The 21,330-nt window shown below is 53.0% G+C and overlaps 5 protein-coding genes across 5 annotated transcripts; 4 read left to right on the plus strand and 1 right to left on the minus strand.

Moving 5' to 3' along the window:
- Nucleotides 1-259: 259 nt before the first annotated feature.
- On the plus strand, nt 260-2,642 carry SMAC4_01473 (uncharacterized protein). Its single transcript, XM_066089598.1, has 3 exons — nt 260-416; nt 694-1,466; nt 1,838-2,642. Exons 1-3 carry the CDS (start codon nt 347-349, stop codon nt 2,234-2,236), a joined length of 1,242 nt encoding a protein of 413 aa, XP_065945768.1. The 5' UTR covers nt 260-346; the 3' UTR covers nt 2,237-2,642.
- Nucleotides 2,643-4,991: 2,349 nt separating this feature from the next.
- SMAC4_01472 (uncharacterized protein) lies at nt 4,992-8,346 on the plus strand. Its single transcript, XM_024655239.2, has 3 exons — nt 4,992-5,692; nt 5,776-5,962; nt 6,029-8,346. Exons 1-3 carry the CDS (start codon nt 5,271-5,273, stop codon nt 7,988-7,990), a joined length of 2,571 nt encoding a protein of 856 aa, XP_024511146.2. The 5' UTR covers nt 4,992-5,270; the 3' UTR covers nt 7,991-8,346.
- Nucleotides 8,347-8,497: 151 nt separating this feature from the next.
- Nucleotides 8,498-13,045, plus strand: SMAC4_01471 (uncharacterized protein). Its single transcript, XM_066089597.1, has 8 exons — nt 8,498-9,134; nt 9,209-10,473; nt 10,525-10,893; nt 10,947-11,288; nt 11,345-11,444; nt 11,494-12,202; nt 12,258-12,406; nt 12,461-13,045. The coding sequence occupies exons 1-8, from the start codon at nt 8,804-8,806 to the stop codon at nt 13,021-13,023; spliced, it is 3,828 nt and encodes a 1,275-aa protein (XP_065945769.1). The 5' UTR covers nt 8,498-8,803; the 3' UTR covers nt 13,024-13,045.
- A 51-nt stretch (nt 13,046-13,096) lies between these two features.
- Nucleotides 13,097-16,398, minus strand: SMAC4_01470 (uncharacterized protein). The gene is made up of 3 exons (XM_003352588.2): nt 16,222-16,398; nt 13,855-16,148; nt 13,097-13,760 (listed from the first exon to the last, which is right to left on the minus strand). The coding sequence occupies exons 1-3, from the start codon at nt 16,360-16,362 to the stop codon at nt 13,415-13,417; spliced, it is 2,781 nt and encodes a 926-aa protein (XP_003352636.1). The 5' UTR covers nt 16,363-16,398; the 3' UTR covers nt 13,097-13,414.
- Nucleotides 16,399-17,034: 636 nt separating this feature from the next.
- Nucleotides 17,035-20,553, plus strand: SMAC4_01469 (uncharacterized protein). Its single transcript, XM_066089596.1, has 2 exons — nt 17,035-19,645; nt 19,703-20,553. The coding sequence occupies exons 1-2, from the start codon at nt 17,633-17,635 to the stop codon at nt 20,210-20,212; spliced, it is 2,523 nt and encodes an 840-aa protein (XP_065945770.1). The 5' UTR covers nt 17,035-17,632; the 3' UTR covers nt 20,213-20,553.
- Nucleotides 20,554-21,330: the final 777 nt, after the last annotated feature.

The following is a 21,330-nucleotide window of genomic DNA, read 5'->3' on the forward strand; positions in this document are numbered from 1 at the left end:
CTTCTTTTTGTAGTTTGAGCAAATCTTGAAGACGTTGAATTCAAAACTGCAAAGTGTCAGTAATATAGAAGGCACCATATCGAATTTGAAAGCTGTAGGTGATTTACTTCCCCCGCGTTTTTCATTATTGCGGTTCATCTGAGGAATAACTTCCTGCTATTGTTCGCGTCGCACAAAGACTTGAACTTTTTTCTCAGACTTTATTTCACGATCTTGCAACTTTTCCACCTCCTCTCTTTTACCTGACAGGAGCTGACCAAGAATCATCACCAGAAGCTCAGAACAGTTGACGAGAACAACCAAAGGCACAGCCACTACGGAAAAGCACTACAATAATATCGGCACCATGGCACCGTTCCCTCCTCCTCCGGTCACCTCGATCGACTGGTCCAACGTCGGCTTCAAAGTTCGTGAAGGTGGGTAGGAGCTACTTCGAGTCCCGAGTCCCTGCATTTTCTGTGACGGCGCAGGTGCCCTTCTACACCTACACCTCTTCTACGACCATCCATATCGATTTCCGTTAGGTTGGACGGAGGGATATAATGACGCCAATACTCGTTAGGACCAAAGACGTCCGTACAGCATTCACCGTTCGGAGGGAAGAACAGACGAGTCTGGTCCTGACGAGTAGTATCCCAAGAACTAAGCGTAACACGAAACAGTTTCAATATTAACCGCTCCTCACCTTGACAGTAAACGGCCACATCGAATCCTCCTACTCCGTCAAAACAGGCAAATGGTCGCCCCTCCGCTTCGTCACCGACCCCTACATCCGCATGCACGGCATGGCGCCCGCCCTCAACTACGGCCAACAAGCCTACGAGGGTCTCAAGGCTTTCCGTCTTCCCGGCAACGACTCGATCGCCATCTTCCGCGCCGACAAGAACGCCAAGCGAATGCAGCACAGCGCCGAGTTCATCAGCATCCCGCCCCCGCCCGTCGACCTCTTCGTCGACGCCGTCAAGGCCGCTGTCGCGCTGAACGCCGAGTTCGTCCCGCCTCACGAGACGGGCGCGGCTTTGTACATCCGTCCCCAGATCTTCGGTAGCTCGGCCCAGCTCGGCCTCAGCCCGCCGGAGGAGTACCTCTTTTCGGTATTCGTCATCCCCACGGGTGTCTACCACGGCACGCACCCCGTCAAGGCGCTGATTCTGGAGGACTTTGACCGTGCCGCGCCCAACGGGACGGGCAGTGCCAAGGTTGGAGGCAACTATGCGCCTGTGTTGCGCCATAGTGACAAGGCTAGAAGGGAGGGGTATGACATTACCCTCCACTTGGACAGCGCCAGACACGAGGAGGTCGACGAATTTAGCACTAGCGGATTCATCGGTGTGATTCGTGGCGAGGGAGGAGAAGATGATGTTACTGTTGTTGTTCCGAGCAGCAAGGCCGTGATTGATAGTGTCACGAGCGATAGCATCCAGGAGATTGCTAGGAGCTTTGAGTGGAAGGTTGAGAAGCGTGCGGTAAGTGGTTCCTTTTTGTTTACTCTGATAGCTCGGACTTGTGTTCGGTGATGACAACATGGTGCCAAGATCAGATCGGAGACCTAGGAGTGGTGGACTTGGAAGCACCGCTTCCAGATCCGAGCCGGAAATGCGTGCGACGGAGGCATCCTCTACCTCTACCTAGGTTCAGGCCTGGGTAGCATACCCTTACCTACCAAACTTGGACCTACCTACCTGATGACATTACCGGAGCACGACTGCCGAAGGGAAGGAGTGTTCCACAACAGTCGGAGATATTTCTCTCCAGTCCCATGGGTCTCAGCCGAGTATCTGGATCGCAGTGCAGTGGGTGTCAGTTCACTAACACCCTGTTTTACCACCCAACACAGATCAAGTACTCCGAACTCCCCTCCTTCTCCGAAGTTATGGCCGCCGGAACGGCCGCCGCTCTCGTCCCGATTCGCTCCATCACCAGACGCGTCAAGTCGTCATCTCCCCAGTCCCTCGCTTCCTCCAGCGCTACCAAGGAGAACGCTCGCGTCTCCTTCAACAAGGAGGCCGAAGAGGAGACCGTCACTTACCTCGCTGAGAGCGTGGAGGATGCTGGCGACATCTGCCTAAAGTTGCTTTCCCAGCTTAAGGGGATCCAGTTGGGCAAGATCGAGGACAAGTTCGGCTGGCGCTTTGTGGTCACCGAAGAAGACGGAAAGAAAGCGGAGGGCGCGGAGAAGGCTCGTGCTAGTGAGGGGAAGGGCACGGAGGCCCAGACTGTTGACCAGATGGACTAGAAGACTTCCTTAGCTGGGGTGTACATGGGTTTCCTTGGGGTATGGCCTAGAGGCACGTGTAGGATGGATAGCAAGATGGCAGCATCCGATGCACCTCACATGTATTGTCGCTTCAATGGGGGCTCTGCAAAATGATGTTAGGTGTAAAGTCAGCGTGAAAGACAAAAGTTGTGCTACCAAGATAGGGTGGGCTTCCCAGATTCGCGACTGTCCTTTTTCTTCTCTCCTTTCTTTCTTGTCACTCGTACTGGACTGGAGGCTGTGGACTGGAGCGGGTTTTCAGGGTCGCGTGTGGCATGATGTGCCTCGGTCTCAATCGGGACAGCGTCAGACCACCATTTTCGCATCAAAGGCCGGAGACACCGGTATAAATGGAAGAAGTTGCCTCCACAAGTTTGGGGCTGTGCAAAATCAATCGGATTTGATATCGTGAATCTTTCTCAATGGATGTACCTACATGACAAGAAAACGTCAAAAGCTTCCCCGCAACAGACAGCAAGAGGGGAAAGCGCCTAGAGCGCCCAGGTCGGGGAAGGATGGCCGGGGACGATTCAAGGGGGTAGGCGGCGTTTGTGGGTGGGTGGGGACGGCCACCAAGCGTTAACAAGCAATCTTGGCGAAACAACCTTATTTCGATGTCACTCCTTGGAGCGAACAACACCAAAGGATACTTTCACGATATTGGTCTTTCACTCGTTCAGCGACGAAATGTGATGCTTCTTGTTTTTGACGTGAACTCGTTTTCGCTTTCTGTCAGCAGGCAAAGCGCTGCTGGTCTGTCTTTTCTCTGGCTTTCACCCCACCAGGCACCTGCCACGACGGGACCCTCCCCTCCTCCAGATCCTACCGGTCTCCTCACCTCCTTCCTTCTATTGAAAGGAATTCCGGATTTGGACCTCTGCCTGCACTTGCACTGTTGCACGCCCTAACGAAGCGAGATGTCGGAGTTAGCCCCAACCAGTCACGTTCCATCGCTCCATGAATCTGACACTGGAAGTTGAGCCGCTCGCCGCGCGATTTTTCTGTTTCCCGCTTGTTTCAATCAACCGAGGTCATCGTTCCTATTCTGCATGTTCACATCACCCACTCCTAATCCTGACCGACAAAGGAACCGGGGTGGGAGGAGAGAGGAGGCCTCCCGGAGAGTTCCTTTTTGCAGGTTTCCATCCATCCAACATGACCACCATCCGTCCATTCAACCCACGTGCTACTACCGTGTCGGGAAAACTCGAAGGATTTCAATAGAGCGGGTGGCAGTGCTGATGCAACTGATGCAAAATGCAAATGGGAATGAATGCACTGTTGCAGATCAAGGGACCAAGGACGGGACACTCACCAGATAAGCTTCACACACACATGCAAGCTGGTTCTTCCAATGCCGTGTTGAAGCAGGACAAGAACCCGGGTTGCAACGGGAATGTTGCAGTCAGTCCAAGAGGTTGAGGACCTCATCCAGCACGATGGTACCTATGGATGGGTAGCAGCGACTGGGGGAGATACAATGGGTAGGTATCCAGCGGGATGGATGGGATGAACGTCGACAACGGAAAACTTGTCATCGTGTGAACAGGTTGCAATCTTGCTTCCTTTCCGGCTTCCAACATGGACGGGCAGTCTCGTGCTCGAGTCTCATCTCTTGTGTTCTCGGGTCTCGTATCCAGTGCAGCGAGCTGGAGCTTGGTTGAGGGAGCTCGGAGCTACCCCTCCACGGTCTTATTACCTCCTTCACGAGGTGGATGTTTCGGGATGCCTATTCTGGACATGTCAGTGAATGGAATGGAATGTGGTTGGGCTGTGGGTTTTGCTGCCTGCGTGGAGGGTCCTGGCCCGTCTGTTCGCGGGATGGATGTGCTGGTCTGCGTGTCTGCTTGTCTCCCGTTGGCATCACGCCGAAGGCCTTTGGCGTGAATGGGCCCTGCCATCATTCATCCCATGTCTACCTTACCTGTTGCTTGGGCTACCGCACCCCTTCACCCACCTACATCTCTCGCTGGTCAAATCCACGCTGTTGTCGTGCGACTTCCTTCACGAACTATCTCTTTCTCTCATCAATCACCAGACCGTGCACCACTCAGTGGGGTGCAGTGAACCCATGGCCCAGGCTCAGTGACCCAGGCTCATGTTCAGACTCAAGATGCGTTATTGCTTCATGCATGCATCATGCTCACTCACTGCAGAAGCTTCCAGTTCATCACAGCACACAGCTGCTCCTGTGTTCGTCTGCTGTGTTTCGGGACCCGTGAGGAAAGAAAAAAGCCATCTCCCAAGCGCGAGAGGCTTGCCATTCTCATCTCACCACCACCACATGCAATCCCGAAAAAAAGAGGCGTTTCACAATACCACGAATATCCGGCTTTGATATCCCTGTCGATCGATACCTCTACCCTGTCTTGTGCGCCCCCCACGACGACCAGACAGCCACCACCCCTACCCCCTAGCTTCGTCGAGCTTACCTACCTCTAGACTGGCCGGCCGCTCAGGCTAGCTTTATCGAGCACTCCATCTACTGGTACACGGTAGTAGAGAGCTTATCGCTTCTCGAAGATTGGACCGGACTGGACCAAACTGACCGAGTGTTGCCGCAGCGGTCCGGGGTCGGTTTCTCGACATACCTGGGTACAGTGAGAGAATGGCAGGCTTCGACGGGAGTGTCTCCCTCGTGGCGGGACTGGTTGGCATCATTTTCTTGGTCTTTCTGACGCCCGATACAAGCCAGGCCAGGATATATAACCGGCCGAGGGAGCTCGATGTTGCATCCCAGGGCTTGTTGGACGAAGAGTAGGATCTCCTGCTTTTTGAGTCTCTTTGTTCCGGTGGTGGTGCTTCCACCCAGGCCTATTCTGCTTTTACTACTACCGTACGCTTCTCTTTTTCTCTCCATCCAGCCAGCCATCCACCTCATCCGGGTCGTTTACATTTTAAACGCTTTCGACGGTTTGACTTCACATCTCTCTTCATCCTTCTTTCCATCCTTCACCTCCTTACGCCTCTACTCCTCTTCTGCCATCCCGGAAGCACACCCCAAACTTTGGCCATGGACAACAACATACCTCAACCCAACGCCCCAAAGGCGACCATCAGGATCGAAGAACCCTCTTTCCCAAAAGAAACCGACGATCCCGACCTAAGTCAGCGGGCGCCCCAAACCACCGGGCACGCAACCGGCATCTCAACCGGCATAAACTTTCGCTCGCGCGGCAGCTCCCTGTCCAGCTCTCACCGGCCCGAACTAGTCGGCGGCGTATTCAACCCTCGCAGCATCATCTCTCGCGGGAAAAGACCGGCCGATAGCCGGTCGTCTCATGATGGCGCCGCCTCGCACTCGCATCTTGATATCGAGGAGGGCGATGATTGGCGTGGTGGACACGAGAAGAAGAAGCAGGTGTTTAAAGGAAGGACGCTGTTGTGGTTGGCTTATCAATCTGTTGGTGTGATTTATGGCGATATTGGGACGAGGTTAGTTGCATTGACCCTTTTTTTACCTAGTGTGTTGACCTACCTGTTCATGCCGATCTAACCATCTCGTGTTTTTTGTGCAGTCCGCTTTACGTGTTCTCGTCGACATTCACTGCACCGCCCTCGCACGCCGATTTGCTCCAGGTTCTTTCGGTTATTATTTGGTCCATCACCATTCTCGTCACGTTCAAGTACATCTTTGTCATTTTGCATGCGGATAATGAGGGCGAGGGCGGCACCTTTAGCTGTTACTCGTTGCTTACCCGGTTTGTAAGTGCAGCCTTTTTTCCCCCTGCAACTCCGTGCTGGCAATTTTCCGGGCGCTAACAGATGCAGGCCAACATCACTGAGCGCGACCCGCGAGAACAAGTGACCGTCCGGATGGAGAGACATCTAACCAATGACCTTCACCCCCCTACACGCAATTTGCGCGCCAAACTCGAAGGAAGCAGGTTCACCCATATTCTTCTCAAAGTCATTGGCGTCCTGGCCGTATCCATGGTCATGTCTGACGGTGTCCTTACTCCGGCTCAGTCTGTCCTCGGTGCCGTTCAGGGATTGTCCGTCGTGAAGCCTGATATCTCCAAATCCACCGTCACTGGCACAACATGCGGCATCCTCGTCCTCCTCTTCCTGATCCAACCACTCGGCACATCTAAGCTTGCCACCACGTTTGCGCCCATCGTTATCGTCTGGCTGGGCTTGAACTTTTCTTTTGGCATCTACAACTTGGTCACATTCGACTGGACGGTCTTGAAGGCTTTCAGTCCCTATTTCGCCTTCCAGTTTTTCATCCAGCACAAAACGCGCGCTTGGAGGATGCTTGGTGGTGTTCTTCTGTCCTTCACAGGCGTCGAGGCACTCTTCGCCGACTTGGGAGCCTTCAGTCTCCGGGCCATCCAACTCAGCTGGATGTGCTACACCTACCCATGTCTGCTGCTAGCATACATCGGACAAGCGGCCTACATCAGCCATCACCCGGACGCCTACACGAACCCCTTCTTCAACGCGACGCCTCCTGGAACCCTGTACCCAAGTCTGGTCATTGCCATTCTTGCTGCCATAGTAGCCAGCCAAGCCATGATCACGGCAACCTTCCAGCTCATCAGTCAGATCATGAAGCTTTCCTACTGCCCCCAGGTCAAAGTCGTGCACACCTCGCAGACCTTCCACGGGCAAATCTACGTTCCTTTTGTCAACTGGCTGCTCATGCTGGGCGCCATCCTTGTCACTGCCGTTTACGGAGACACCGTCAAGCTAGGAAATGCCTACGGCGTGTGCGTCATGTTTGTCACCTTCTTCGACACCTGCATGGTCACGCTCGTCTCTCTCATTGTCTGGAGGCTGTCGCCTTTCCTTGTGTTCGTCCCCTGGCTTGTGTTCGCTTCCGTCGATGGGCTCTACCTCTCGGCCGCCTTGATCAAGGTCCCCGAAGGGGCTTGGTTTACCCTCACGCTCTCCGGCATCCTAACCTCGCTGTTTTTGCTTTGGCGTTTTGGCAAGGAGAACCAGTGGCGCGCCGAGGCCGAAGACCGGTTCAAGCCGTCCCATCTCATTATAAAAGACAAAGAGGAGGGTGGTCGTCTACGGCTGCAGCCAGTATGGGGAGGCGACCCGCTCAGCTCGATCCGCGGATTTGGTATCTTCTTCGACAAGACGGGTGTGATGACGCCTGCGGTGTTCACGCACTACGTGACCAAATTTGTCGCGATTCCGGAAGTGGCCGTATTTTTCCACCTGCATCCCGTCGAGGTGCCGACGGTGTTGCCAGAGGAGCGGTATGCTGTCTCGCATTTCACGGCGGTGCCAGGGTGTTATAGGCTGGTGATCAAGCATGGCTTCATGGATGAGGTGATAAGTCCTGACTTGGCGGCCTTGATCTACGAACAAATCAGACGGTTTGTGATAAGGCAGGCTATCGAAAGGGCGAGAGCTTTAGAGAAGTTGAGGACGGGTGAAGATACGGACTGCGAAGGGGAGGGGGAGGCCACAGAGGGGGAGACTTCGCATCAGAGAGAATCGTCAGGGGCATCGGGTCCTGATGGCGTGCAACTCCCCGTCGAGCTCCGCGATGAAAAGGCAGCGGCAGAACTGGCTCGTCTTGATCGCGCGTATGCTTCCAAGATTCTGTACGTGGTTGGCAAGGAGCAGATGCGGATCAAGACCGGTGCGCCAATTGCTCGGAGGTTCCTGTTGTCGGTGTTCTTGTGGATCAGGGACAACACGCGGGCCAAGATTGCAAATTTGCGCTTGGCCATGGATCGCGTGGTTGAAGTGGGCTTTGTCAAGGAGATTTGAAGGGATGATTTGCAACATGTTCGGCCTTGGTCCTGTGTCTTCGGACCCGAATTCTATCCATTTCCCGTAGCGGATTGGAACGACGGACGGGATGAGTGGAGGTGGGAAATGGAGGATTCATCAAGTTCAGTTGTTGCACAGCAACAAGTGTAAGGCATCAGTTCTTCACCTGGGAACGGAGAGGAAGGTACGAATGCATCATGTCTTTTGAGGTCTCTGAATTCTAGGAAGGCGCATAGAGCAGACCTTCCAACGCACACCGCAAAGTTGACTGAACCAATGAACCAGGAGCTCCTTCCTCGTCCGCTCCTTCCTAGCCCACTCCTTCCTCCGTCTCGCGCCGTACGTCGTTGTATTTCTCATAATTTCCATCATGATGTGGCAGGGTCAATGGCAGCGTCAACTTGCACCCCGCCTTCGAGGTCCCAACTGGAGACGCGCTTTGCAGGCCCCCATCTTTGCACTTTCTCCAGATTCTCCCGCGACCGTCAACACTCACACTCACATCAATAAGGTAATCTCCAGGTCCCTTCGCCTTCATTTGTACTCACTTTGTTGTCGTATCGCCAACTTCTTCATCTCGCCTTCCCAACTCAGGACGCCTTTCTCGCCGTCGCACTTTCTAGAAATTGCCCACCAAGTGCGAACAACCACTGCGAGCACCTCTAACTCCCTTTCAGGTTTTTCTTACTCGGTTGCAGCAGCATAAACTTCACCCCACGCGATTCCATCGCAGTTTCACCAACCATATCGAGCACCGTTAACCTCCTTTGCTCTTGCTCTGATACGTCTACATCAAGACGATCCGACGCCATGGAGGAAGGCTTCCAAGCACACCAGACTCGGTTTCCGCGCTCGCAGTCTGATGGCTGGCGAAGGAGAGCCATGTCGGGTGCTACCACCGGAGGCGAGCAACGCCGTCAAGCCTCCACCACAGAACCAGCGCGTCCAAATAATGGTTTCATCAAACCCAGCCAGCTTCTCCATAGCACGGCCCCTGGATCATTCCGACCTCCACAGATGCCACTTTATTACACTCCCGCCCAGTACGACTGGCAAGATCCTATAGGGAGGCAGATTCCGCCCGGGTACCCTCTTTCGCCCCTGTACCAGAGTCATGAGCGCCAAATGCCTGCTACCCATGGTATGACATCAAGTCCAGAATCAAGTCTATCCAAGCAGGAAAGTAGTGGCAATGAGCTAACTCCTAAATGACAGACAACCACACCGTGAACCGTGACCAGGGAAATCTTCCCTTCCACTCGGTCGACACCCGCCTCCCCCATACACCCCTCTCCAATTCCTTTGCCTTCGGCTATACTCCCGGGTATGGCGCCAAGCCCAACCTTTATCCCAGTTCAGACGGGAACGCCGTGGTGGCGGGTTACCCATACCCTGCTTTCGAAAACATCACGGCCACGAGAGCTTGGGCTTCTGGACCAGAATCCCCACAGCCCATGACCCCACGTCGTATTTTCGAAAGCCCGGCAATTGAGGAAAGGCCAAGAAGAGATATCTCCAGTTCCCCTAACTTTGACGACTCTTCAGCTGCGAGCTCTACCGCCGCCCATGGTGGACATCGACTGAGACCGTCACCGCCAAGCGGGCCTGCCAGCACGAGTACACGCTCCAATATGGGTGCACGACGGAACAGTCCAAGAACGCCGAGTCAACAAAGGGTAGTACACTCTACGGCAATTGCCTCCAGCTCGTCTTCTTATCATTACGGCAGGGGAGAGCAACAAGGAAGTGATCGTGGCACAGGGCCCCCCAGAACGAGCTACTCAAAGCCGGCTGCTCCCAGTTTCTACACGCAGTCCCCCGTCTCGATGGCTTCCTCCCCAGCAAAGTCTCAACAAGACACCTACGGCTCATTTCACGATCGCGTCACCAAGAGTCGTGCAATGAGCACGAGATCAACCTTGCTTACGCCTGTCTTGAGTGACTCCGAGTCCGACTCAGATACTCAAGGGCAATTGGAGTCGCATCTCAAAAACACGCGCTGCATCCTTTCACGCGATGGTCCCACGACTCCATCAAGCGCATTAGCTCCCAAAACAACAGCTCCAACCGTTAGCTCGGAGGAAAGAGATCATGTGGTCTGCGCCGTGTCAGAGAGTCGCTCTGCAGAAGTGGTTGGCATTGCAGTCATCAATATTACTGCCGGACAAGTGGATTTAGCCACCATCCTTAACGATGAAAAGCACATGTACCAGCGACTTGGAGATACGTTGTGGAAGTTGGCATCAAAACCGGAAAAGTTCCTCGTTGTCAACAGCGTCACCAAGGACAGCAGCAAGTCTATGCTCATTTCTTGTCTAGAGCAAGACTTCCCAGAAGTCCCCATAGTGGTTTGGGGAAGGAAACATTGGAACGAGGCAGAAGGGCTCAGGATGATTGAGCGTTTTGCACTTCGGGATCAAATCATATCCGTCAGGTCAGATCTTGAGAACAACTTCTACACTCCGTGCGCCTTTTCTGCTGTAAGTGATCGGGTTCATTGTGGAGATAGATCAGTGGCTAACAATATCAAGGCAATGAAGTATGTACAGAACGAGCTGAACATCCATTTTGCCAGCAACGCCCTACGAATCAGGTGCATTCAGCCACTCAACACGATGGGTATAGACCGCACCACCGCTGCCTCGTTAGAGCTGCTGCAGAACACACGACGAGCTACCGCAAAGATGTCGACGCTGTTTGGTATACTGAACAGTACGCTAACTCCTCAAGGACACCGCTTGCTACGCACAACCCTCCTGCAGCCGAGTACAGACAAGGAAGAGATCATAGAACGGTATGAATCAGTAGAGGAATTGTCTACAAACAAAGAGCTTTTTGGCAAGTTGCGCAAAGCACTCAAAGAACTTGACCGGACTGACTTTGAACGCGTCATTGTATGGGTAAGTTGCTTTCAGCACTCTGCAGTCCTTCCCGTATGCTAATGCTTTCAAAGATTAACCAGAAACAACCCAATCCACGCCAGCCTCTGGAAGAAGGTCTTCCTGCAATTACGAATCAGGGCCCGACCCTGCCCACCCACGCAGAGCTTACCAAAGCGGAACAGGAGCTGAATAACATGCTAATGCTAAAGGCATATATTCGTGGTATCGACGCATTGCATGATATTTTTGTGGCTGCTGAGTGCAGAAGCCACCTATTGAGATGGACCAAGGATAAATTTGCGCCGGAGCATACTGAGCCCATCCAAGGCGCCTTGGAGGAGACGATCGAACAGGATGCCAGGTATAGCAAGAGGCCAATCGATGTGAGAAACAATCGGATATGGGCCGTCAAAGTCAGTCCTGTTTTCCTGTTTTTTGAGTTGCGTTCACGGTGCTAACAGTTGGTCAGGCTGAGCGAAATGCTGTTCTTCAACGAGCACGGAGCTCATACAAAAAGCTCACGGATGATATCAACAAATACTTTGATGAGATGAACAACCAGTTCACCCGTAGGTCAATTCCCCTGCACGAAGGTTGGGCATCACTGACGCAGCTCAGAGACATTGGGAAATGGTGCAGAGTTGTACATGGACAGCAACCGGCGATATTGCATTAAGTTCGACTACTCTGATGTCGCACGTGAACTGGCGCACGTCAAATCCAACAAGCAAGTTTCCATCGCCGGCGTCGACGTTGTCAACGGTACCCGTGACAAAACGCATTTCAAATGCACGACAGCCGAGCTTCTCAAGAGGAGCCGGGCGATTCAGGGCCAGGCAGACGTAGCGACCATGCAGAGCGACAGTGTGATTATCGACCTGAAGAAGAGGCTCCAGGAGCATTCAAGTCTCATGTTCGATATCAGCGATGCTGTTGCGCTGCTCGATATGCTCTGCTCATTTACACAAGCCGCCACCACCAAGAATTATTCCCGGCCCATGATCACTGACAGCATGGTCCTGAAGGAGGCACGGAATCCAATTGTGGAGTTACGAAAGAACAACTACCATGCGAACGACGTCTATTCTGGTGATCAATCCAAGCGCTTCCAGGTCATCACTGGCGGTAACATGAGCGGTAAAAGCACGTTTATCAGATCGGTTGCCCTTATTCAAATCATGGCACAGATGGGGTCATTTGTTCCTGCGCAATTTGCCTCGGTTTCCATCTGTGATAGGATATTTGCAAGAGTCTCAACGGATGATGCGCCTGAGAACAACCTGGGAGCATTTGGTGTGGAGATGAGGGAGACGAATGTCATCTTGCGGTATGTTTCCCTCCCAAACAAGCCCATGGTAAGAATAAACTGACAGAATATCTAGGCAAGCTACAGAGAAGAGCATGGTTATTATGGACGAGCTCGGGCGGGGCACTTCGCCAGGAGATGGTATGGCCCTCGCCGCTGCTGTCAGCGAGAGGTTGATTAGTATAAACCCGCGCGTTTTCTTCGCAACGCATCTCACGGCTCTTGGTAAGCTCGGTGAAGCCTTATCCTGTTGTTCGCCGCTAACAAAATTCGTAACAGCTCGACTCTTGAACAGACGCTATCAGAGAGATGTCATGACCATGAGCGTCCACCTCCAAGTACGAATCCAAACGGGCGGTGAAAATGGCACCCAAATCATACTGCCGCATACTCTCGCCGCAGGTCCCGTGCAGAACGAGGACTACGGCATCGAACTAGCCCGACTTGTTCTTACTGGACCGGTAGTGGACAAAGCCGAGGACATTCTGAAAGTCTTGCGCGACAATCAGAGGCGAGCGCGGAGTGGAGAAAAAGCAGAGGACGCTAGACAGAACAGGCTACTCCTGGCTGTGCATGGTTTAACCAGAGAAGCCATTGACTTTATCATGAGCGATGCGGCCTTCGCGTCGTACATCTGCAGGTTGAGGAATGAGTTTACACTTACGATGTATGCTCACGAGGAGGAAGAATATATTGACGGCGCCGTTGAGGTTCGTCCTGTAGAAGTTGACGAGGCTATTGAAGGTGGCCAACTTGGTCAGAAGCGGTCTGCTGAGGATGATACCGAAACCGAGAGTGGCACCGGAGATGAAGGCAGAGAAAAGCGAAGGAGGGAAGATTAGGTTACGGAGATGATCGATAGAAATTTCTGCAATTGATAGCTATGTTCTGCAATGTGAAAGGTCTATGAGTCTGGCCATCTTCATAATCGGGAGTCATGTCTGCAACGTGTAAGGTATATACAACAATAACAGCACACCCTTATGGACAGAAAGATTCCGTGATAAAAATATAGTGTACGTTTCTCATATCTCATGTCTAAAAAACGAAAACAAACTAAACAACGCCAGCCCGACGACCCAGAACCAAACAGAACCAAAAGAAACCAGTGCAACGACAACGTGCTAAGACAGGAAGCGACAGCAACAGCGGTATGGGATACAAACAACATCCCCCTTTTCCCTTTTTCTTCATCAATCAACAATCAATCATCCCCTTTTCTCAAAAAAAATATCAAACCCCGTCTCTCCAAATATGGGTATCACCAAGACTAGCCGCGCTCGAAGATCCGTTACTCCTCGGCGTGTCAGCCGGAGCCCCCCTAGGCGTTCTTTCTCCCGAGTACATGTCCCCGCCTAATAGGTCTGCATAAGTACCACCAGCGGTATCTGCGCGGCTCTGCGAACTACCGCGGGAAGTCTCGACGCGGAGGCCGTTGGCGTTGCGAGTGGATCGACGACGAGAGCCGGAGAAAAGGTCCGACTCCTCGTCGGTGTAGCGGTCTTCCAAGAGACCGGAAAGGCCGGAGGAAGGGGAGGGAAGTGGTGGGGAGTCTTTGTAGATCCAAGGTTGTTCGAGCCTGTGTTTTTGTTGTGTGAAATGTTAATTATCTGAACAATGGAAAAGAAGAAAAGAAGATGCGGGGAGGAAATTGGAAAAAAAAAGAGACTTACGGCTTCACAAGATTCGGATTAACAAACCTCGCCCCCTTCTCCTTGTCTTCATCGACTGTACTGCCCCTCCTAATTCTTTCCCTAGTCTCCTCTCCTTCGCCATCGAGATCCTCATCCAGAATCGCGTTCCCGCCCTCGTCCTCGCCGCGCTTGATACTCCGCAGCGAAATGAACTTGGTCAGCGGCTCAAAGTGGCGACGGAACGAGTACCCGTACCAGACTGTGATGAATAGCAGCGGGGAGATCAAAAGCGCGACGGTGAACGCCTTGCGCAAGGCCAGGTAGCCGGACATGGTCAGCTGGAAGACCAGCAGGCCGAGCATGATGCGGTAGCAGATCATGTTCCAGGCGCCGCCGGTGGCGTGCTGCGGCTGCTCCATGGCGTAGAGGAGCTGGTACTTGTAGGTAAAGTAGCCGAGGGTGAAGTAGGCGACACCGAGGCCGACAACCTTGTAGCCTTGGGGAAGGGTGCTGTAGACGAGGCAGAGGATGAAGACCAGCAGGGCTGTGGGGAGGTAGAAGCCGTAGTAGAACATGGGCGGGCGAACGATCTGGGCGAAATCGCGCGGGGTCTTGGCGCCCATGCGGTTGATGGGGTAGAGGGAGACGCTGCCGAACTGAAGCAGGCGGAAGGGAAAAAGGCCGATACCCTGAAGCATGATGAAGTTGGTGTAGAAGACACCGAGGTCTACGATCTTGCCGGCCAGGGCGTAGGCGATGTACGTGGTGTCTTTCAGGCTTTCGCGCAGCACATCGATGATAGAGGTGACGGCGCCGAAGACGGTGAAGATGAGGAAAATGTTGAAGAAGGTGAAGAAGAAGTTCTTGCTGATGACGGAGAGGGCGGCATCACCGCGTGACAGCATGCCCTGCTGGAACGAGAGGTAGTCGTACAAGTACGGAACCGCAACGTTGAGCAACGACACGACGGCCGTGGGGAGACCTGTCTGGACCAGCGCTCTGGCGAGGTCATATTGCTTGAGCCACCCCGCGAATCTTGGGAGGTAATGCTCGATGGTGCAAATGCTCAAGAAAGAGGCCATGAAGGCAACCGGGACAAGCCATACAACGGTGAGGAAACAGACGAAGAGCGTGACAGCAACGGATCGCACGCGTCTGGTCAGGTGCGATGCGTAGGTGTTCCTCCAGTCAATATCGGATGGCGCAGGGGCGGGTTTTGTTAGCAACTGGCCAGGATGGGGGTCAATGAGCGCCTGAATCGCCATTTGACAGGCTGCAATAGAGTCCATGGTCACGAAAGCAAGGTCGGTCGGCTCAAAGTCCTTTTTCCTGGCGGCACGAATCTTGTCATCCAAGACACGCAGCTTCTCCGTGTAGTAATCAATAGCGTCGGTCTTGCGGCTCTGCAAGTGGAGAAAGCCGTACCAAAACCTAGTTTGAGGTCGCGGCCTTTGGCTCGACATGAGATCGGAAGTGGTGTTGCCGTTGCTCAGAAGACGACCTGTGTCGCCCGCTTCCTCATCCTCAAGGTCTGGGATAAGAGGACTGTTCTCAATATCTCCATTAGGAGCCGGATTTGGGGGAGGAGGACCCCTAGCTAGTTGGACCGGTTTCTGGCCCAAGTAAGCCGTCCAGGTCTCCTCTAGCTTGGCGAGGATAGACTGCCGCTGGTCCATCAAATCGTCCAGCTTTTTCCACTTCCTGCACAGAGTGACGCTTTTGACCTTGCCAATTTCCAATCTCTCGACCAGATTCTTAATATCCTCCTCTGTGCGCAGATCCTTGGGAATCCCAGCCAAGCGGAAGGTCCGGTCAGTGATGGTGGATTGTGTTCCAAGGTAATCCTGGCGCACTCGGAGAACCTTGAAGGTCTCGCGATTCATAAAGAACAGCGTAAGACCGGTAAAGAAGTAGGTGAAGACGAGGTAGGACCACAGGTAGCGCTTGTTCTTTTTGAAACTGTCATCAGGCTGATCGGGGTCGTCCTCGTAGAGGGTGGTGTGGCCGTATGGTGAGGTATACTGGCGAAAGGTTTCGGTGGCGGGGACCTCTGACGTGTTGAGGTCATCGGGAAAAGCCCGGTTGATGGGCTCAAGAACGGCCAGGGCGAAGAAGAAGACGATGGCGAACAGCTTCATGGCCATCTTGAAGAAGTTGAGGAAGACAAAGGCGTCGAGGCCAGCCGAGGCGAGGACCTGCTGCTCCGTGACGCGATATAGGGCGCCCATCCATCCGAAGAAGGTATCTGGGAGTTGAGGAAGGGCGATGGAGGGGTCGGCCATGGACGCCCTCTTTCGCGAAGCGTAAAGGGACTTCCATCGTGGTCGGAGGGCCTGGATATTGGGAGATGTAGGTTAGTGGGTGATGCTATGACACCTTGATGAGCTCGGGTATATAGCCACTTACACAGAAAGATAGAAAGGCCGAGATGCCTAGAGAGACCGAGATGATAAACTGGTACCAGGTATCCTTGTTTCCTGGTCCTACATAGTCATCGCCATTGCACTTTCCGTGGTCGTCGTCTCCGACCTCGAGTATCCAATCCATGGCGATCGCTGTGCTGTGGCCGGCCACAGGCGGGAGCGTGCGTTAGATCGGATATCGGATTCAGTCGTTCGGGTTCGTGGTATCGAGGCTCGTGTGGATAGGCGGGTTAGGTGCAAGTCGGATGATCGGGTGGTCGTGTTAACGAGGGCGACATTGGGATAAGGTCGGGTCGTTCTAGTTCAGCCGCATCGTATTCGAGGAAGGAAGAGGAGGAGGAGGAGGAGGAGGAGGAGGAGGGCGACGAAAAAGCGGCGGAAAGATGTTTCTTGTCAGGCTGAGGCGCAAAGATGTGGATGGGTCCGTCGCCGCGAGGTGCAGTGTGATGGGAATTTTGGTGGTCCAGTGGTTCCGTCGCTTTGCGGATCGATTTGGAGGCGTGAGAGTGGTGCCCGCAGTGGTGCCAATGTGTTGTCCTGCGCTAACTTTCCACGATGATAGCGCCGGCGTGTTCTGCAGAAGGCAGCATCAACTGGAGACGACAAGGCGGAAGGCGCGACAGTGAGTGGTCGACACCGCTGCGAACTGGGGTTCGACTGGAGGCTGGGTGCCGTCATGCGGGGTGACGTTGCTTCCTTGATCCACTGTTGGGCACAGTCCACAATTGGGTCAGGATCGACAAGCCACAGGTGGCAGCCTTGCAGGCCTTTTGCACAGCCACACCTTGAACAATGCCAGCAACTGAAGCAACAACTGCAACTCGAAATTCAAGTTGCACATCGACAACCTAACACAACCACCACCAAACTGGCAGTTATCACCCAACCTTTTAACCTAGGTACCTAGAGGTACTCATCGCCATTGCTCCGATAATTCCTCAGCAAGGCTGTTTTCTGTCGCCATGGACTCGCCAATGGCTCTCTCCGCGGGCCATCAATTCCTCATGAAATCTGCACCAGACAGTCACGAATTTGCCCCTTCTCCACGGTTCTCTCATATCGCGGTTGCACTGGGTACGGCTTCTGCGTGATACCTCAATCATCATGTATTCTGGCAAGTGCCACAATGTCATGTCAAAATTACGATCTGTTATTTCCGACCACGCGTTTATGCTGTGGAAAGGCAGATGGACTTGCGGGTGAGGACTTTGGTTTGCTATTTTCCGTCATTGCGAACATCCTGTCTTTTCTACTGCTCTCATCATCCGAGCTCGTATTGACGTTGCATGGAATGTTGTGTTTTTTTCTACTGCCTCAAATCATCACAAATCAAATTTACTACATACGTTGTGTTCTAGCTTTTCCCACTTCGTCATCACATCCCCGAGTTGGCCATGTCATCGTCCCTTGATTCGACCCTCGATGCCCATGAGCTGGCTGGTGAACAAGGACAGCTGCTTGACCTGCTCGAGAAACTTCAATACGCCCAGCTCGAAAATGCCAAACTACCTCAGATTGTGGTCGTCGGTGACCAGTCGGCCGGCAAAAGCTCCGTCCTTGAAGCTATCACTGGAATTCCGTTCCCTCGCGAAGCTGGTGCCTGTACGAGGTTTGCTACCGAATTCAGATTGCGCAGATCTATCGAATCCAGCATCACCGTATCCATCATTCCCGACAGAAATCGCCCACCCAGTGAGCAAAACCAACTGCTAGACTTTGGCCGTCTGGTCAGCAGTAGCGCCCCATTCGAGCTCACAGTGATTGGAGCTGCAGAACTTATTGCTCCCAAGGGTATTTCAGGACGCTTTGCCGCGAAGGACATCTTGGTGGTGGAGAAGAAAGGGCCGGACATGCCATTGTTGACTCTTGTGGATCTGCCTGGCTTGGTACGGAACCCCAACAAGGACCAGTCTCTTGAGGATATCCGTATCATCGAAGCGCTTTCTGATCGCTACATGCGGAGTCCCCGTACCATCATCCTGGCCGTCGTTGGCGGGAACTCGGACTACGTCCAGGCTCCGGTCCTGACCAAGGCTCGACACTTCGATCCTAACGGCGCCCGAACCATTGGTGTTCTCACCAAGCCTGATCTTACCGACTCCATCGGTCTTGAGGACAAGTTCATTGAGCTCGTCAAGAACAATGACCGGCGTAACAACTTTCGTCTGGGCTGGTACGTCCTGTTGAATCCTAGTCCACGAAGTGAAGGAGAACCCTGGCCTTCCGCGGAGCAGCGCCGGTCGACTGAACAGGATTTCTTCTCCAAGGGCAAATGGAGCTCGCTTCCGGCATCTATTTGCGGAGCCAACGCTCTCAAGCAAAAGCTAAGTCTCCAGCTTCAGCAGCACATTGGAAGACATGTCAACGCGCTACGCAGACAAATCCAGAAGGCTTTGGATGATTGTGATGTCGAACTCAGGTCGCTTGGTACCGCCAAAAGCACTCCCGAAGAGATGCGCCTAGAGCTCATTGAACTGTTCTATGCTTCAAATGAACTCGTTGTCCCAGCGGCCCATGGCTTCTACAAAAACCCGCCCAACAAGGATTTCTTCCGTGTAACCGCAGATCCAAACGGAACGCCAGCACAAAATCTCCGTGCACGTGCCGCCGAGGAAAATGATCGGTTTTCAGCCAGAATCCGAGCTGACGGCCGCAGGTTCAAGCTTTCCGCTTCCAGTGGTCCCTCTGCCACGGACAAACAATCGTCATCGGGCGACTCCAAATCTGAGTACGCCCGTCTAGAGGTCAGCAGACTTCTTCATCAGATTCGAGGGTCCGAATTTCCCATGGATTCCACACCCAGAGCGGTTTACATGTTATTCCAGAGTCATTCGGAGCCATGGCCTAGACTAGCACAGGAGCACAAGGACAACGTTGGGGCGGTCTGCAACAATTTTCTCCGCGAGGTCATCAACTACATATGGCCCCAGCGCATGCGAGAGCCTTTGCGGCGTCACTTCATGGACTCCCACATGAAGGCACTGATAGACGAAGCAGACCGAGAACTGAAACACCTGATGCAAGATCTGAATCTCGAGGTCCAACCTTACGATCCTGAATATCAAGAACGTCTGGTAGCCTGGAAGAACCAGGCTGCTGAGTCTGGAACAACTTACACAGAAGCCGAGGAGATCCTGGAGAAGATGCTGATCTTTTACGAGCTGTCCGCCAAAACATTCATTCGCAACGTCATCACCCAGGTAGTTGAACGCCATCTCCTCCAAGGCATGTATGGCATCTTCAATCCCGCTGCAGTCATGGCGATGAGCAGTGAGGTAGTTGAATCTATTGCTGCTGAGAATCAGGAAACACGGGACCGACGTCAAGCCTTGACGGCACAACGCAAGGCTATCGAAGAGGCCAAAGATGTGTGCACCAGTCTAGCGATGCGCAAGGAACTCAGAGAGGTAGGTTTTGCCCCGCTCTCCCCGAAATACAACGCATTTAACTGACCACTGCAATAGCAATCGGTCGAGTACGGCGATTTGATTGATTTCACAACTGACGAAGACGAACCGAATTCGCCTACAAACCAACCCTCCAAGTCTTCCGGCACACCTCAACGAAGACCAGTACCCACGAGTACCCCGAATGTAGCTGAAGGTACGCGCAGCAATGCATCCCCCAAGGCCACGACAAATAACCCGCCACAACCGCCTGCGAAGATCTCTAATGAGGTGACGGATGCGCGTGGCAATCCAATTGCACAGGCCACTATTCGTGGGCCGCCACAATTGCCCATGTCTGTGCCCCCGGTACCACCGCGACAGGTCCAGATCGCAGAAAGCCATCACGGACAATCAGATGGTTCACACAGTACTCGGAGCAGATCGCAAGCAAACCAGGAGAGTGACCAAGATCAGAACGTTTTCACTCCACCCAGTATGTCTTCAGGTCTGAGTGGCAGTCCTCCTGCTCGCCCGGAGCCTCCTGCGAAGAAAAGCACTTCTTCGTTTCGGAAGATCTTCAAGTAAACACACGTATCAGTGTTGTACTTTCGCAGGCACGATAATTATTTCTTAACTAAGTTATCAACGTTAGCGAGCTTCGTGTGCATCCATTCTTATTTTGGAGTTTGGGTTATAGACGACAGGCTGGACAGCTGCTTGGCGATAAGAGGCTGTGATTCTTAGCTCCCATTTGTTTATGTAGTAGCACTAACGATCGCAATATCAAGGCCGCTACTTCAAGCTTACCACTGCTCCCCGCAAGAATTGATTAAGCAAGCACATACTGTTACTGTGAGCTTCGAACAACTCTTTCCTTCTGGAATTTCTTTTCTTTGTTTCCTTTTTATATTATATACATATTTTTGGTATTTTTTTTTGGTTTTGAAGTGAACCATCTTTCAATCCCGACCGTCGCCGCTTTCGTTCGAAAGATGAAATGCATCAACATCAACAGCCAATTCCTTAAACGCCGTGCTATGATTGGGCGGCTTGCAGAATGTAGTATTGTAATTGGTCAATTGCGTGTAAGTGGGTGGGCCCAGGCTGCACTTCACCTTCGCCCGCTGCTTTTTGCAAGCCCTTTCTCGATGCCTTCACCCACATCTTCCACTCAAATGCGAAGTCGCAGTCGCCTTTCCGAGTGGAATAAATTTTTGTTTTCCTCGAGGGTCTCCTCCGATGCCCTTGCATTATAAATCGGAGTTTCAGGAAGTTCCAAGAAGGCTCGGTGGCTTATGCATAGCAGGTGCATGACAGACCAGAAAGCAAGGCTTGCATGCCAGCAGCTACGGATTTCGAATATTCTTGAGCTTGCGGAATCTAACATAAAAGACCACATCTTCTGTCATTTGTCCGTTTCGAATTTCTCTCTCTCTAACCTCTCTAATAACATTCTCAAAGCCGTTGCACAACTGACCAACACATCGCCGTCTTTTGCTGAGACCCTTCGACGACAAAAAGACACCTCCACGACGAAGAAAAATACCTGTTCAATTTCGTCGCACACTTCTGCCCTGCTCCTCGACGTCCCATGTCCAGGCAGAGGTGGAAGAACTCTTGAAAGCCTCCGAACTCCCCGGTCCTCCCGCTCCCGCCCCTACCAAAAGCTCCCCCGAGGAATCCGCCCTCCACAAAAATCTCCG

The sequence above is a fragment of the Sordaria macrospora genome, chromosome 1 (genome assembly GCF_033870435.1).
Source record: "Sordaria macrospora chromosome 1, complete sequence".
Lineage (NCBI taxonomy): Eukaryota > Fungi > Ascomycota > Sordariomycetes > Sordariales > Sordariaceae > Sordaria > Sordaria macrospora.

What these genes read in the sequence shown, in the direction of transcription:
- SMAC4_01473 (XM_066089598.1), top strand. Translation starts at nt 347, where the DNA reads ATGGCACCGTTCCCTCCTCCTCCGGTCACCTCGATCGACTGGTCCAAC. An exon ending in CGGCTTCAAAGTTCGTGAAG is followed by an intron (nt 417 to 693) that starts GTGGGTAGGAGC and finishes TCACCTTGACAG; the next exon opens with TAAACGGCCACATCGAATCC. An exon ending in GGAAGGTTGAGAAGCGTGCG is followed by an intron (nt 1,467 to 1,837) that starts GTAAGTGGTTCC and finishes CACCCAACACAG; the next exon opens with ATCAAGTACTCCGAACTCCC.
- SMAC4_01472 (XM_024655239.2), top strand. Translation starts at nt 5,271, where the DNA reads ATGGACAACAACATACCTCAACCCAACGCCCCAAAGGCGACCATCAGG. An exon ending in TATGGCGATATTGGGACGAG is followed by an intron (nt 5,693 to 5,775) that starts GTTAGTTGCATT and finishes TTTTTTGTGCAG; the next exon opens with TCCGCTTTACGTGTTCTCGT. An exon ending in ACTCGTTGCTTACCCGGTTT is followed by an intron (nt 5,963 to 6,028) that starts GTAAGTGCAGCC and finishes TAACAGATGCAG; the next exon opens with GCCAACATCACTGAGCGCGA.
- SMAC4_01471 (XM_066089597.1), top strand. Translation starts at nt 8,804, where the DNA reads ATGGAGGAAGGCTTCCAAGCACACCAGACTCGGTTTCCGCGCTCGCAG. An exon ending in CTCCGTGCGCCTTTTCTGCT is followed by an intron (nt 10,474 to 10,524) that starts GTAAGTGATCGG and finishes AACAATATCAAG; the next exon opens with GCAATGAAGTATGTACAGAA. An exon ending in TTGAACGCGTCATTGTATGG is followed by an intron (nt 10,894 to 10,946) that starts GTAAGTTGCTTT and finishes ATGCTTTCAAAG; the next exon opens with ATTAACCAGAAACAACCCAA.
- SMAC4_01470 (XM_003352588.2), bottom strand. Translation starts at nt 16,362, where the DNA reads ATGGATTGGATACTCGAGGTCGGAGACGACGACCACGGAAAGTGCAAT. An exon ending in CGGCCTTTCTATCTTTCTGT is followed by an intron (nt 16,149 to 16,221) that starts GTAAGTGGCTAT and finishes CCCAATATCCAG; the next exon opens with GCCCTCCGACCACGATGGAA. An exon ending in AATCCGAATCTTGTGAAGCC is followed by an intron (nt 13,761 to 13,854) that starts GTAAGTCTCTTT and finishes ACAAAAACACAG; the next exon opens with GCTCGAACAACCTTGGATCT.
- SMAC4_01469 (XM_066089596.1), top strand. Translation starts at nt 17,633, where the DNA reads ATGTCATCGTCCCTTGATTCGACCCTCGATGCCCATGAGCTGGCTGGT. An exon ending in TGCGCAAGGAACTCAGAGAG is followed by an intron (nt 19,646 to 19,702) that starts GTAGGTTTTGCC and finishes CCACTGCAATAG; the next exon opens with CAATCGGTCGAGTACGGCGA.